At 31.6% G+C, this 13,044-nt stretch overlaps 6 protein-coding genes across 6 annotated transcripts; 1 reads left to right on the top strand and 5 right to left on the bottom strand.

Annotated features, from left to right (window-relative positions):
- Window positions 1-1,750: 1,750 nt before the first annotated feature.
- GO595_004974 (Legume-like lectin family protein) lies at window positions 1,751-3,046 on the bottom strand (the record flags this gene model as incomplete). The annotated part of the gene is made up of 1 exon (XM_067918164.1): window positions 1,751-3,046. The coding sequence occupies one exon, from the start codon at window positions 3,044-3,046 to the stop codon at window positions 1,751-1,753; it is 1,296 nt and encodes a 431-aa protein (XP_067774992.1).
- Window positions 3,047-3,255: 209 nt separating this feature from the next.
- Window positions 3,256-3,951, top strand: GO595_004973 (uncharacterized protein; the record flags this gene model as incomplete). Its single annotated transcript, XM_067918163.1, has 1 exon — window positions 3,256-3,951. One exon carries the CDS (start codon window positions 3,256-3,258, stop codon window positions 3,949-3,951), a length of 696 nt encoding a protein of 231 aa, XP_067774991.1.
- A 158-nt stretch (window positions 3,952-4,109) lies between these two features.
- Window positions 4,110-5,147, bottom strand: GO595_004972 (CMGC family protein kinase; the record flags this gene model as incomplete). Its single annotated transcript, XM_067918162.1, has 1 exon — window positions 4,110-5,147. The coding sequence occupies one exon, from the start codon at window positions 5,145-5,147 to the stop codon at window positions 4,110-4,112; it is 1,038 nt and encodes a 345-aa protein (XP_067774990.1).
- Window positions 5,148-5,418: 271 nt separating this feature from the next.
- GO595_004971 (uncharacterized protein) lies at window positions 5,419-6,480 on the bottom strand (the record flags this gene model as incomplete). The annotated part of the gene is made up of 1 exon (XM_067918161.1): window positions 5,419-6,480. The coding sequence occupies one exon, from the start codon at window positions 6,478-6,480 to the stop codon at window positions 5,419-5,421; it is 1,062 nt and encodes a 353-aa protein (XP_067774989.1).
- An 867-nt stretch (window positions 6,481-7,347) lies between these two features.
- Window positions 7,348-8,295, bottom strand: GO595_004970 (uncharacterized protein; the record flags this gene model as incomplete). The annotated part of the gene is made up of 1 exon (XM_067918160.1): window positions 7,348-8,295. One exon carries the CDS (start codon window positions 8,293-8,295, stop codon window positions 7,348-7,350), a length of 948 nt encoding a protein of 315 aa, XP_067774988.1.
- A 392-nt stretch (window positions 8,296-8,687) lies between these two features.
- On the bottom strand, window positions 8,688-9,887 carry GO595_004969 (U3 small nucleolar RNA-interacting protein 2; the record flags this gene model as incomplete). The annotated part of the gene is made up of 1 exon (XM_067918159.1): window positions 8,688-9,887. The coding sequence occupies one exon, from the start codon at window positions 9,885-9,887 to the stop codon at window positions 8,688-8,690; it is 1,200 nt and encodes a 399-aa protein (XP_067774987.1).
- Between the last annotated feature and the right edge of the window lie 3,157 nt (window positions 9,888-13,044).

Below are 13,044 nucleotides of genomic sequence, written 5' to 3'. Positions count from 1 at the left end.
TATGAAATAGTAGCACCTGCTTTTTAATATTTTTTTTTTTTTTTGTTTGTTTGTTTATGAAATCAAAACATTAGTTACTAGAAAAAATTTTAAAAACGACATAAATTATAAAAAAAGCTACTGATAAAGCTAAAGCATGGTTATATTTTACATCAAAGATGAGGCCTCATCAACAAAATCTGGCAGATCACATCGGCCGTTTTTTTACCTAAATCCACTTTTTCTGAGAGAGCTCAAATGCTTTCTCTTCTTTTTTGCTTTTTATTCAGCCAAAAATATAAAATGTATACCAAGAGCAATTTTGTATCATTACCAAGCTTTGGTTTTGATGTAAATGGAACTTATTCATACGATTTTACTGTTTCATCTGTAAATACATCTCTTGTTCTTGTTGATTCAGATAATGTTGGAAAGGTACATAGATCGCTAGTTCTTCACACTTTTGAGTGCTCAATTTCTCAATATTATACATATATTGATATAAGTAATGAAACAATCAGTGGAGTTGTCTCAAAAAGAACTGTCATTTATCCATATGTTGTACGATGTCCATCTTCGCAAGTTGGACCAATTGATCAAACCGTCTCAATTCGTTATCGAAATCCCAAAACTTATCTTGACATTCGACAAGTTAACTCGATCACAGTCCAAATGGTATTTTTCATCATATTTATTATTTCCATTCTTATCTGGGTCTACAACTGGATCCGATATTTCAAGATCAAAATTATTTTACATTATCAATTAACTCTTACTTTTGTAATTGCTTTTATTTCACATGTCCTTAGATATCAAGAACTTCGAACTCTCTCACAATCAGATGAAGCCGATAGTTTAACCATTTCTCGTATTATTTCTCAATATTTTCTCATTTCCAGTTTTCTTTTATTTCTTTTATTCTCCACCAAAGGATTCTGTATAGTTTCCAACACTTTATCATTACGTACTGTTCTATGGTATCTTCTTATCACTTTTTCTTTCACAACATTTTCCACGTGGTTCATATACTCTAATGAGCCTCGCCTATTTCTTCCTCTTTTCCTTATGTTTGTTATTTCACTTGTAGCATTATGTCGAGAACTTTATAAAAACATACGAAACACATCACAACAAGTCGATGCATTACTATTGACATTATCTAACACAAGTATTGTCCAAGAAAACCTTTCCATTTTCCTTAAGCAGAAACTATTTCATTACATACAAATTGTTTTGTTGTTCGGAATGATTGGCGTATCCATTGTGATCACTATGTATGTTATGAATGGTGATGATTGGTTATATGAACTTGGCAAATGCGTTGTGGAATACGCAGTACTATTGGCGTTGGGCATTTTGTTTAGATTGCAGGGAGAAGTGAATTACGCTGCAAAATATACAAAAATTAACGACGAAGAAGAACAGGGCGATAGCATACAGTTGAATGATATCGAAGCAGAGGCACAGGATTTGAATCCGCCAACAACGCCGCTGTTGTTGCAATCGCCTGATGGAACAGAATCAATTACTCCTATTGTACAACATTATAATTCATAAATTATTTTCATTTTGTTTTGTTTATTTAAAAGTGCAATTTAAGAAAATTTTCTTCTCTCAGATGAATTCATTAAATGAAAATCACTTAAAGAAATATACTTAAGTTCAGAATGCTAAAAATTTTCAAAAGTGTCTGTTTATTCATGTTTTTAGATTATCCGACCGTAATATAAATTAATTCATTTTTAAAACCATGACTAAATTTTTGTCCATCTTAGTCAGCCTTCTTGAAACGCTTTGTTTGGCTTCGACGAATGAAGAAGAAAATTAAATAACAAACAAATTCAATACAACAAATTACTAAAAGAATTAGAGGAATCAAAGAATCATCGACTTCTGCCTCCATCTTCAAGCCTTTCTTGACCAAGTTCATATCGAAATCACCTTTTTGTGATCTCATCTTTGTGATTTCAGTAATCAGTTCTCTTTCAAGCCATTTCTTGGATTCAAAGGCTTCTGAGTTCAGGTCCAACATTTTTGTTTTAAGGTAATCCCAAAGTCCTGTAATCTCTTTACTGACCTCATCTAATTGGTCAGCTGAATGTTTAAGTTTATTTTGTGAAACGCGAATAACTTCCTTCACATATGTTTCAAAGTATGTTGCAAAATCGTCGAATGAAATTGTTGTACTGGATCTGTTAATAAGTTCGTCAATAAGGGCAAACGACTTTTTGAATTCTTCATCGGTCATTTGACCGTTTAATTCTGTGCTGTTTCCCATTTTTTCAATGATTGATTTAACCGTTGGCAGTTTTTCTCTTCTTTTTTCTTTCATTTCTTTCCTGATGAATTTTGATTTTTCGAGGGCAACAAGATTTTTGTCAGCATAGTCAATTTTTGAATCTGGTGAATCTGTGGTTTCGGATAATTGTATTAATCGAATCGAAATTATATCATGGATATCAGTGTTAGTATCAGATGTAAATGCTGCGATGGTAAAATAAACGCGATCAGGAATGTTGATTTCTTTAGTCTCTAACACTTGATATTCATCATCTTTAATAATAGATTCAATTCTAAAAGATTGTCCCATTCGTGTAAATTTAAGTATTCTTGGGAAGTATGAGTCACTACGAATTTGAACCTTTCCGGATGGTTCAATATTTTCAAATTTTTCAATGTTGAGATCATTTACAATGTGAACAGGAGAATATCCAGTAGCATCAGTTTTACCAGTATTTATCAGAATGGCTACACCGTCTAGATTGTCTTGATCTTCTAAGCAGAATGATTGAGAAAAAAAGAATGCAATAAAGCTTCCGCCAACTTCTCCTCCATATGCTGCTAATTCAACTTCAATTGACCAATCTTGAAACATTGTCGGAATTAAAGAACATATTGTTCCTTCTTGATCTGGAAGATTTGAAGTTAAACGAATACTTTTTTTAAGATTAATTGCTCTTCCTGTTAATGTCCAATTACCATATGCATTTGATGCTGTTTCGTAGTGAGGTGGGATAAGATTAAAATCCTCATTTGTCTTGAAAAAAGACAAAATAAAGAAAATCATTCTAATTAGAATTGTTTTAAAACAATTGGCTTAGATGTAACTTTTTAAATGTTAAATTATCGTTTAGTTCTGGATTTTTTTTGTACATATGAATATTGACAAAAAGATTTGAAGAAAAAAAATTCTGCCTAAACGATCAATGGGTCTGCTTTTTCTATCAAAGCCGAACTGTCCAATTGTAACTTTTTCAACGGTTTGTGTTAAAACAAATGTCGTTGTCTTCCTTCGTCAAAACAGGTATAGTTCTATCTGTTTTAGCATTCCTCACAAGTCTTCTTGATTCTTTATTCCTTTCCATATTTTTCGCAAGCAGCGGTAAGGTATATGGAATTATCGTTCTTATCGCTTTTCTTATCATTGCAGGACTTCTTTTATTCTTTGCATTTTATCACAACGAAGACAGTAAGAAAAAATGGGAATTCATTTTTACTGCAGTTTTTGCCATTGTAGGTGGCATAATCGTCATTTCAATACCAACTCGATTCCATAATACCGCATCAATCCTTGACAGAACAGTCGTTTATACAATTCCTAGTATTGCTCTTTCTTCTGTTTTAAGCATTGCATGGGTATTTTTAACAGGTTTCATCATTCGAGATGTTCTTGATTCTGCTAAAATTGATGTATCCCAAGAGAGGCTTCTTTACATTTCAGTCAACCTCATCCAAGCGTTACTTGTTTCAATGATGATTGCTTTTTCATCTCGAAGTCCTTACCCTGATATATCAACTTTGGATGTCTACAGTGAAGGCTTTGTCTACTCTATTGCTGTTTGGATACTTAACGCTATTATATTCTTTGTTATTGCATATTTCATCACAAAGAATGATCGCGTTGATATTGCAGCAGACTATAATTCTGTTCCAGAACCAATCCCGCAAACTAATTATGATAATATTGCATAAATATAATGCAATTATTCTTTTTTTTGATTTTGAAAAATGTGATAATTTCAATTTTTAAAAAGCTTAAAGCCGAATAAAAGAGATAAAATTGTACCAGGATGATAATTTATTAAAGACAGCTCCGAAAAGAGTGCTTTGTGAAATTGATTATTTGCATGTTAATTAGCTGGCATATTACGAACAGGATCGAAATATGGATGTTTTAAGGCTTCATCAGCTGTGATTCTTTCTTGATGATCATATCTAATACATTTATCAATCAGATCTAATGCATCATCAGTCGCTAACTTCATATTGTCAGCATTAATGAAGCATGTCCATGGTCTTGGTTTTCTTCTTGCAATTGCATCTTTCATAACTTTTGGATAAGGAATACCATATTTAGTTAAGTAAGCCTTGAAAGCATCAATTCCTAAAACGGAAGCAATTTTACAAATCATATCCATGTCTGTAGAACCCTTAAAGAATGGATGTTGTTTAAAAATAATTCCTGCCATTGTTACTCCGAAACTCCATATATCCAAAGAGTAATCATACACTTGGTAATCCACTAATAGCTCTATTGGCTTATAATTTCTTGATGCTACATGAATATTATACCTGTTTAAGGGGCGGTAAAATTCGGCTAAACCCCAGTCAATTAGTCTCAATTTTTTTTCTTTGCGGTCATACAAAATATTCAATGGTTTCACATCACGGTGAATAATTCCATTGGAATGTGCATATTGTAAAGCTCGCATTAATTGGAAAAGATAAAACCTCGCATCCATGGAGCTGAAGTTTTGGAAGATACTGTAATCTTTTTCTTCTGGAATGTATTCAAATACAAGACTGTATTGAAGGGTTCGTGGATTTTGAACGATTTCAATCAACTCTACTATATTGGGCCCTCCTTTGAGATTAAGTAAAATCTTGGCTTCTTGATTATACTTTTGTTGACGTACAGGTTTTAATACTTTGATTGCAACGATTTCTTTATGGGTATGATCTCTGTATGCAGTAAAAACATCGCTGTACTTTCCAGAACCAAGCCAATTAATGATTTCATATGAACCAATTGGATTAGCTGGAAGTTTCCAATTGGTTACATCGTAATAACTTGGCCCCCGCTTTTCGCAGACGTCAGCGTAAACAGGAGAAACAGTTTCTAATGCATATACAGGATTATCTCTTTGGACAGCTCTTCCTTGGGTCATTTGATAAATTAAATAGTTTACATCAATAAAGTTAACGTTTTTTGCCGCCTGCTCTGAAAGCAAATCGTTTTAATAATTAAAGTGCTTATTTTGACATGATTTTCTTCTTAATGAAAGGCTTTTTATTCTTTTTACATAAAATTTTTCGTTCCCTATTTTTATATCAAATATTTACTAAAGCTTAAAAAATTCATTTTAAAATTATAATTTTCATGATTTAGAAAAGTTTTTAAAATTGTAATATTAAAAATTATACAAAAACACAATATATTTATTTATAAAAGTTTACATTCATATATCTCGCATTATATGATTTTTTGATGAATGACTTATGATTCGTTCTAAAAGCCATTGGCCTATCTTCTTTTTTCTCGTAAGGATCATGACCTATTGTTGATATGTATCCGTCTTTAATTTTTTCATTTCTAATATTATAAGAGCCCACAGCCGGTGTTTCCTTTTGAGGCACATAACTCCATTCATATCCACATCTATTACATCTTTTATGGATACTCAAAGAGTTTTGCGCATCATTTGACTGAATATTATATTGATCTGGTGATGGCGTTTTAAAGTTATCATCAGTAAATCTTTCATCTTTACTAATAAAAACACGATTTCGTTTACCTTTTGGCACATGTATAATGTCTGGAGTATATGCACCAGGTGATGGAGTTTCAAATACTTCTTTAGGTTTCCTAAGAATCAATGTTGGCGGTGAAGTGATAATTTTCGTCTGTGAATGCCCAAACTCATCTGGAATATAATATTCTGCTGGTGATGGAGTTTTGGAGTCAGATTCTTTGAATCGATCAGATTTGCTTTTAAATGCTGAATTACTAGAAGTGGATTTTTGAATGGGATCTGGCTGTAATGAATGAGATGCAGGGCCAGGGCTACGGTAAGGCTGTCTGAATACATCGCGTTTGGAATTAGATTCAAATTGTCGTGTAAATACTTCTTTCTTATACTTGGCTCGTGGAAAACGCTCATAAGGAAATCGCCTGGTTTGCGTTTTGGCCCATGGTTCATGGGCTAATGAGATACCTAAAGGCGCTGGTGAATCTGGATAAGGAGGACTGGTCTTAATCATATGTGGAATCTTGGTGGATTTGGATGTGTGAACATAACTACATGGGCTGGGTGTATGTTGATCATTGATAAAGGAATCGCGTTTCCGATTATTTGGAATTTTTATGGACCTTGATGAATGTGGAATTTCAGGGTTATAGCAACCTGGACCTATGAAGTCGTCTGTCTTCTTTTCTGATAATACACGAATTAATCTTCCTGAAGAATCTGGAATATAACCATTACATTCTTGACCAATCATACCAGACGCTGGACGCATATCAATTATATCATGATCATTTTGATTCGAATAATTTTTAATATGTTCTTTGAGATGATTTGGATTTAAGATTTCATCCATACAAAATAACGTTTTTGTTGTCACTTTTTAAATTCATTAATTTTTTAAAAAATGAATGAAAACAACCCAGCAAATATAGAATTACAACAACTAACAGAATACTTAATTCAATTTCTTCAAAGCCATCCAGAATCTTTTCAAGAATTAAATGAAAAGTTAATGCAACTTCGAGATGATTTAAGAATGGAAGCATTTAAACTACTTCAGCCAGCCAAAAGTTCACCCTACGAAAACAGTCGCTCAATGGTATTGCTTTCTCAATATTATGGAGAAAATTTTACAACATTACAATTAACAAAAGTTTGTATCAATCTAGCTTCTTGGATCAATGTAAAACTAGAAAGAAATGTTTTAAGACAAAAAGAAAACATGATCAATTGGCTTGATCAAAACTTTGAAGCTTTAAGCTCTTTTCTAGTGCAACAATCTCAGTAAAATGTTTTTACCACTAAAACAATTATTGATTTTTATAATTATTACGAATACATCCACTCTTTTAATATGGTTTATTTACGTATTTTGTTAACCAAAATTTTCTAATTTGTTTTTTCTAAAGTTTAAATAACTTAGCTAAAACTATCAATTTCATGCATTTAACCTTTTATGTTCATACACCAATTTTTTATATGAAATTTTTTTGCTAGTTAAGGAACATTAATTCCTAACCTATTCAAAACGATAGGAAATTCAATATTAAAATATCGTTTAACTCAGAAAATCGCCATCGTTATATTGAAACATCTCAAAAAACGAAAAAGAGAGAAATGTTTACTTTGTTGGGCATAATAAGTTGCAAGGAACAGTAATTATTTTACCTGAACTGTCTTCAATTTTCCAATAATCGCCTCTTGAATCTAACAGATTGAATATAATGAAAGTTGTTTTTGTCTCACCTTCATAAACAATTTCTTTTGTGAGCTTCACCTTGAATGGTTTTTCTGTGTGCTCTTCTTCTTTTTCATCCCAGATATCTCCTTCGATGAACCCAGTTGTTGGATTTAATGGATTTGATCGATTAATCTCATCATTGAAAAAGCTGTTATCTATTTTGTCGGCTTCCACCATTAGATTGTAGAGGTCATCTGCGATCTTCTTTGTGAATGAGTCAACTTCTGCAAATACTGGATCTCTTTTTTCGCAATACTCCAAAAACTGCAAATGGAATAATACATATTGCTTTTGGACCCTATAAAGCTTGTCATCAAGCTGGGAAAGGGCTTTGACAATCGACTGTGTATTTCCCCCTTGAGATTGTTGTAAAGCACTGAAATACTTGTTATAACCGTTGAGCGAACGATAGAGGTCCTGAAGCGATTGCGCGACGATGTTCTTGAGCCTTGTTAAGTCGGATTTCAATTTATTATATTCATCAGAGTATTCCTTTCGAAGAGGTGCTATTCTGTTTTGACTTAAATTCGCAAAATTTTGTGATAACTCTAATAATTTTTTGGCATGTTGCTTCCTTTTTTTGACGAAGGTTCTGAAGGCAGGGCGGTCTGGAACTCTGGGAAGCTTGGAGGAATTAGGAAATGCATTTTCGAGAGCTAGGGATGTACTTTTGTAATATTGTTCAATAGAAGTTATTGTATCAAAAAATGAGGTATAAAATATCTTGTCTTTCTTAAGAAATTCTTTGATGTAATTTAGCTCGTCTAAGAAGACACGCTGATCTAAATTAACAGGGATTTTACATAAAGATGTCCTGAATGTTGTCATTCGATTGCTTTTCTATTTTTACGAATTCACATAACCACTGAAAATATTCACTGCAAATAAATCATTCTTCAAACGTTCAATTTTTTGCGAAGGAACTTTTGAATGAATTCAGAACGTTACATAAGCACATTGGGCACCCTTTTTTTCAAGGTAATTTATTTTTTAAAATCTTCTCAATATAATATTCATGCCAGTCTATTTTCAATCACATTTTAAAATAATTTTATTAAAAGAGATGATTGGTTTAATAATGAATGATATCTCTTTCACCTTACTCAATGTTAATTGATGCACAAAAGAATAAAAATAAAATTTATTTAAAAAATACTAAATAAATTTAAAAACGTCAATAAGAACAATTGCTATTGAATAATTTATTATTTAATATCACTTTATTCAGCTTTAATTTCTGTCAAACCAATTATATAAACACCTTGTCTCGCTTCCTGAATTGATGGAATCCATTTACCATATCTCATTTCCTGTGAGACTTGTACTGCTACAAAGTCTCCCTTCTCTGAGAATCTGATATCGTTAATAAAGCCAATAAGTTGCACCTCAAATGCAGGCTCTATTTTATTATCATTTGTAATATACCAAAATTTAACTGTTCCGTTATAGCTTCCACTTGCAAAAACTTTTCTGAACCTTAAAGCGCAAATTGCTGTGATCCAGTAGCCTTTGCCATGTGCGTTGGTAACGGTCGCTATCGGCTTTTTCTTTGACATGTCCCAAAGATTGATGTTTCCATCTTGAGAACCACTAACACTGTATTTACTATTGACCATTGATACACAATCAATGGATGCTTTAATTGTGGTGCCGTGGTAAACAAATTGTTTCTCTTCTTCAAACTTCCACATACGAACTGTTCGATCAGCTCCACATGAAACAGCAACACCGCAAAAATCAATGGCCATGGGCTCCAGTTGATGTCCGAAAAGTGTTGAAAGACAATTTCCATTTTCACAATCCCAAACTTTTATAGTTCCATCATATGAACATGAAAAAAGTTGATTGTTTTTCGTTTGAAATGCAATACCTGTAACACCACCTCTATGTCCTTTCATTTCAAGAACAATACCTCCATTTTCTGAATCCCATAATGAGATTATCCCTGATGAATCTCCACTTGCAACTTGTGATGTTTTCGAATTGTAAGCAATGCAAAGAATCTGTACACGAGATGGAGGTGCAATATCTATCTTCTTTCTTGGTTCTAGATTAACTCGAACTATTGAACCATCTTTTGCCCCTGAAAAAACACAACCTGGACCAATAGCAAGGCACGTTGGCCTACCTCTGTCATGTGCGCGGAATCGTTGTAATTCTGTTGTTTTTGAATAAAAAATTGGATCAAATCTTTTACCAATTTCTTCTTCATAATCATTAGAAAGGCGTTCATCAATGTCCTCTGTTTCTGGAGCGTTTTTCTTTAGATTTTCGAGATATTCATTTGCTAAACGGATTTTTTTATCTTCAGGTGTTTCTGTAAAAAAATCTTCAACTTCACTTTCTTGTGGTTCTTCATCTGATACATCTGGAATTTCATCTGAATCAATTTCTTCATCAACAACCTGTTTTCTTTTCATGAATTTCTAGATCATAACAAACTCAGTCAATTTGTATTGGTCAAAGGCATGAAACGAAATGTGATATGAAAAATAAGTATTGGACGTTAAATAATGCACGTTTAGAATTTATGAAACAACAATTTAAACAGCACAATAAAAATCTAAATTCCGTCTAAATGATATCTTCAAATATATTTATGAAAACAAATCAGAAGAAATTCATAATCTAGAAGAAAGGAATTAAATGTAGTTTATATCATTATTCTGATATTTTTGAATTTATGAATAAAGAAGGAATGATCATCAATGATGACATTGTTATTTGCGCAGCAGAAACAGGAAATGTATTGTTTACAAAATATTTTTCAGGACTCAATCAACTTGCAAAAATATCTTAATTTTCTCAACAAAATCGGGAAACAAATAAACTTGTTAAACTAATCTCAATTTTTATCAGAAACATTTTGAACGGAATATGACATTTGGTGGTCAAAAGGTTTTGAATGGAAATGTAAAAACAAATGAACATGAATATCTTTAAAATGGTCGCCAAGATTTTTTTCATAAAAGTAAAAAAGATGATTTTTTCATCAGTTAATTATAAATTTTTAGTATAAAGAAAATTTTACAGAGAATGACTCTGGTTGACACTCTATGGATTAAAGCATTTAATAATAATTTTATTTTACCTGAAATTAATAGCTACACTAATATATCAGGATGGATCCTAAACATTAAAGAATTACGGAATTTTTCATTATCTTCCAAATTAAAAACAACACCAGATACTTCAACTTTTGGAATCAAAGCATATGTTTCAGTATTTAATCAAAAGGCAGGAATGTTTCAAGGAAAGACTTGGACATCACCATTGATTACAGATTTTACAGCAAATTCGATAAATTTAACAGCTTATGCATTATTAGCTGGAACCGATTCCCTTATTGTTATTGAATTTGCAATATTTATCCAATATTTAAGTGGAGAAACCAGTGAATCATCACTTTTTTTCACCATTATCCCACAACCAAAATCATCAATTGAACAAGAATGTCCTTTATACAATGGAACTCCACGATTTCTACTTTCTCATCCTCAAGATTTTTCAACTGGATTAGTTTCCAAAAAAGGGGAATTAATTATCGAATTCAAAAAATTTGATGACCTTAAACGTGCTCAACATTATTTACCATTATTCGTTTTTGTCAGTAAGCCTATTCCAGGGATTCGTAAGCTCGCTCCACTTAATTTTGAACAACCTGAAAGATTAATTGTTTCACGAATCCAAGTTCAAATACCACCTGACTTTCAACAACAACTTCAAGAAGAGCTTAGTGCTTCAATTTCCCAAAAGTATAATGTTCAGTCATCACAAGTTAATCTTCGAATTATAAAAAAACTTCTTCATATTGGAATCCATAATACATACAAATTTACAACTGATATTTATAAAGCAGAACTTAATGGTAATGACAATTGGACATTTGATGGTCAAATTCTTTTAACACCATTAACGGTCAACCAGTATTTTGCTATCGTTGTACAACTTGTTGTCAATATTGAAATTGATCTTTCCTTTATTAAAAATGCAAATTTCATGAGGCAATATCGACGCGATGGGAAACAAAATGTTGAAGTGCCAATTGGATTTGCTGTTTTTATTCCAAAATCAGATGAATCTGTTCGACTTAATTTAAGACGTGAAGCTCAATTATCTCCATTTTGTGTACGTATATTTAATTCTAAAATTGAGCAACAACCAATAGTAACATTTGATGTTAGTTTTACTAATTTTATTGGGAAACAAACTAATATTAAAACAGTTCCATTCGAGTTCATTCCATTAACATACGATGATGGGACAACTCTATCACAATTAGATGTTTCCGATATTCCAATAGAACCTCTTCTTGATTCCGAGTTAAAAGATCAGTTAACTGGCAATCATTTGATTTTTCTTTTTAAATTTATTGAGCCTAAGCAATGTTATTTTCAACGATTTCCTATTTCTATTTTTAAACGATTTATAATTTCTTTAGATTTATGGCCTTTTGGGAAAATAGAAAGTGATGTTTGTACACTTGACTACTTACAAGATTCATTTCTTTGTTTTAATTCTGGGCCACGTAAAACAACTCTTAAAGGAGTTCTTATCAAGAAAGATATCATTCTTAAGACAATTGATCATGTATTAAATTATTACCTACAAATGAAGTCAAATGAAATTCAAGCGATAATCATTGATCATGAAAGCGGAGTCCAAATTGGTACATTTAATATCCCGAGTTTGACACTTTTGCGTCAAGGAAAACCGTCGCTTCAATTTCCAGCGCATTCAAATTTGATCTCGACTGATGGCGAATTACTTGGTATCATTAATTTTTCATGTGGATGTTATGGCACAAAAGGGCATGAAATCCAATATCCAGAATTTGTTTTTCAAAATAATATTAAAGAAGAAGATATAAAAATCGCTGAACCACTTTTTACGACTGATAAAGAATTTCGTAAATTATCAAAAACAAGTTTCGAACCACGTTACGAATTAGCGAATCGTTATCGTGCTGACAAAAAACAAGAAATTATATTAAGTGAATTACAAAAACGATTCTTAAGAACAATTATAATTTCACCTGTACCAGGACGAGAAAGTCGTTTTCTTTTTACATCTAGTTTTGATACTGATGAAGAAGAAACAACAATTTATATTAACACTAATGATGAACATTTAAGGCTAATTAAAAGAGTTAACTCTAATAATTATAATTGTTATGAAAATCCATTTTCAATTGAACGAAATGAAGAAATCGAATTTAATCAAGATTCAAATCTTTCTGATATTGAACGCTTTCATTTGATTACTAATGATAAAATTATTCTTCAACCGAATGAAGAATTAAATCTTTTATTTGGTTATTTTAACACTAATGAAATTAATGATAATAAACAAATTTCAGTTTCATTAACTAATAAAGAAGGAAAATTAGTTGATTATTTCACAGTACAAATTCGGAAAACACATTCGATAGTTCATGAAAATATTTATATTCCTATTCAATCAAAAGGAATTATTTCGACGACAATATTAACATTAAATGAAATTCATTCAGTAATTTGTTCGAATGGTTTAATCAATGCAATGAATTCTGATTTCGGTATTAAACTTTCATCACTT

The sequence above is a fragment of the Histomonas meleagridis genome, assembly GCF_020186115.1.
Source record: "Histomonas meleagridis strain 2922-C6/04-10x chromosome Unknown contig_30, whole genome shotgun sequence".
Lineage (NCBI taxonomy): Eukaryota > Parabasalia > Tritrichomonadida > Dientamoebidae > Histomonas > Histomonas meleagridis.
This window is presented reverse-complemented; position numbering and strand designations above follow the sequence as displayed.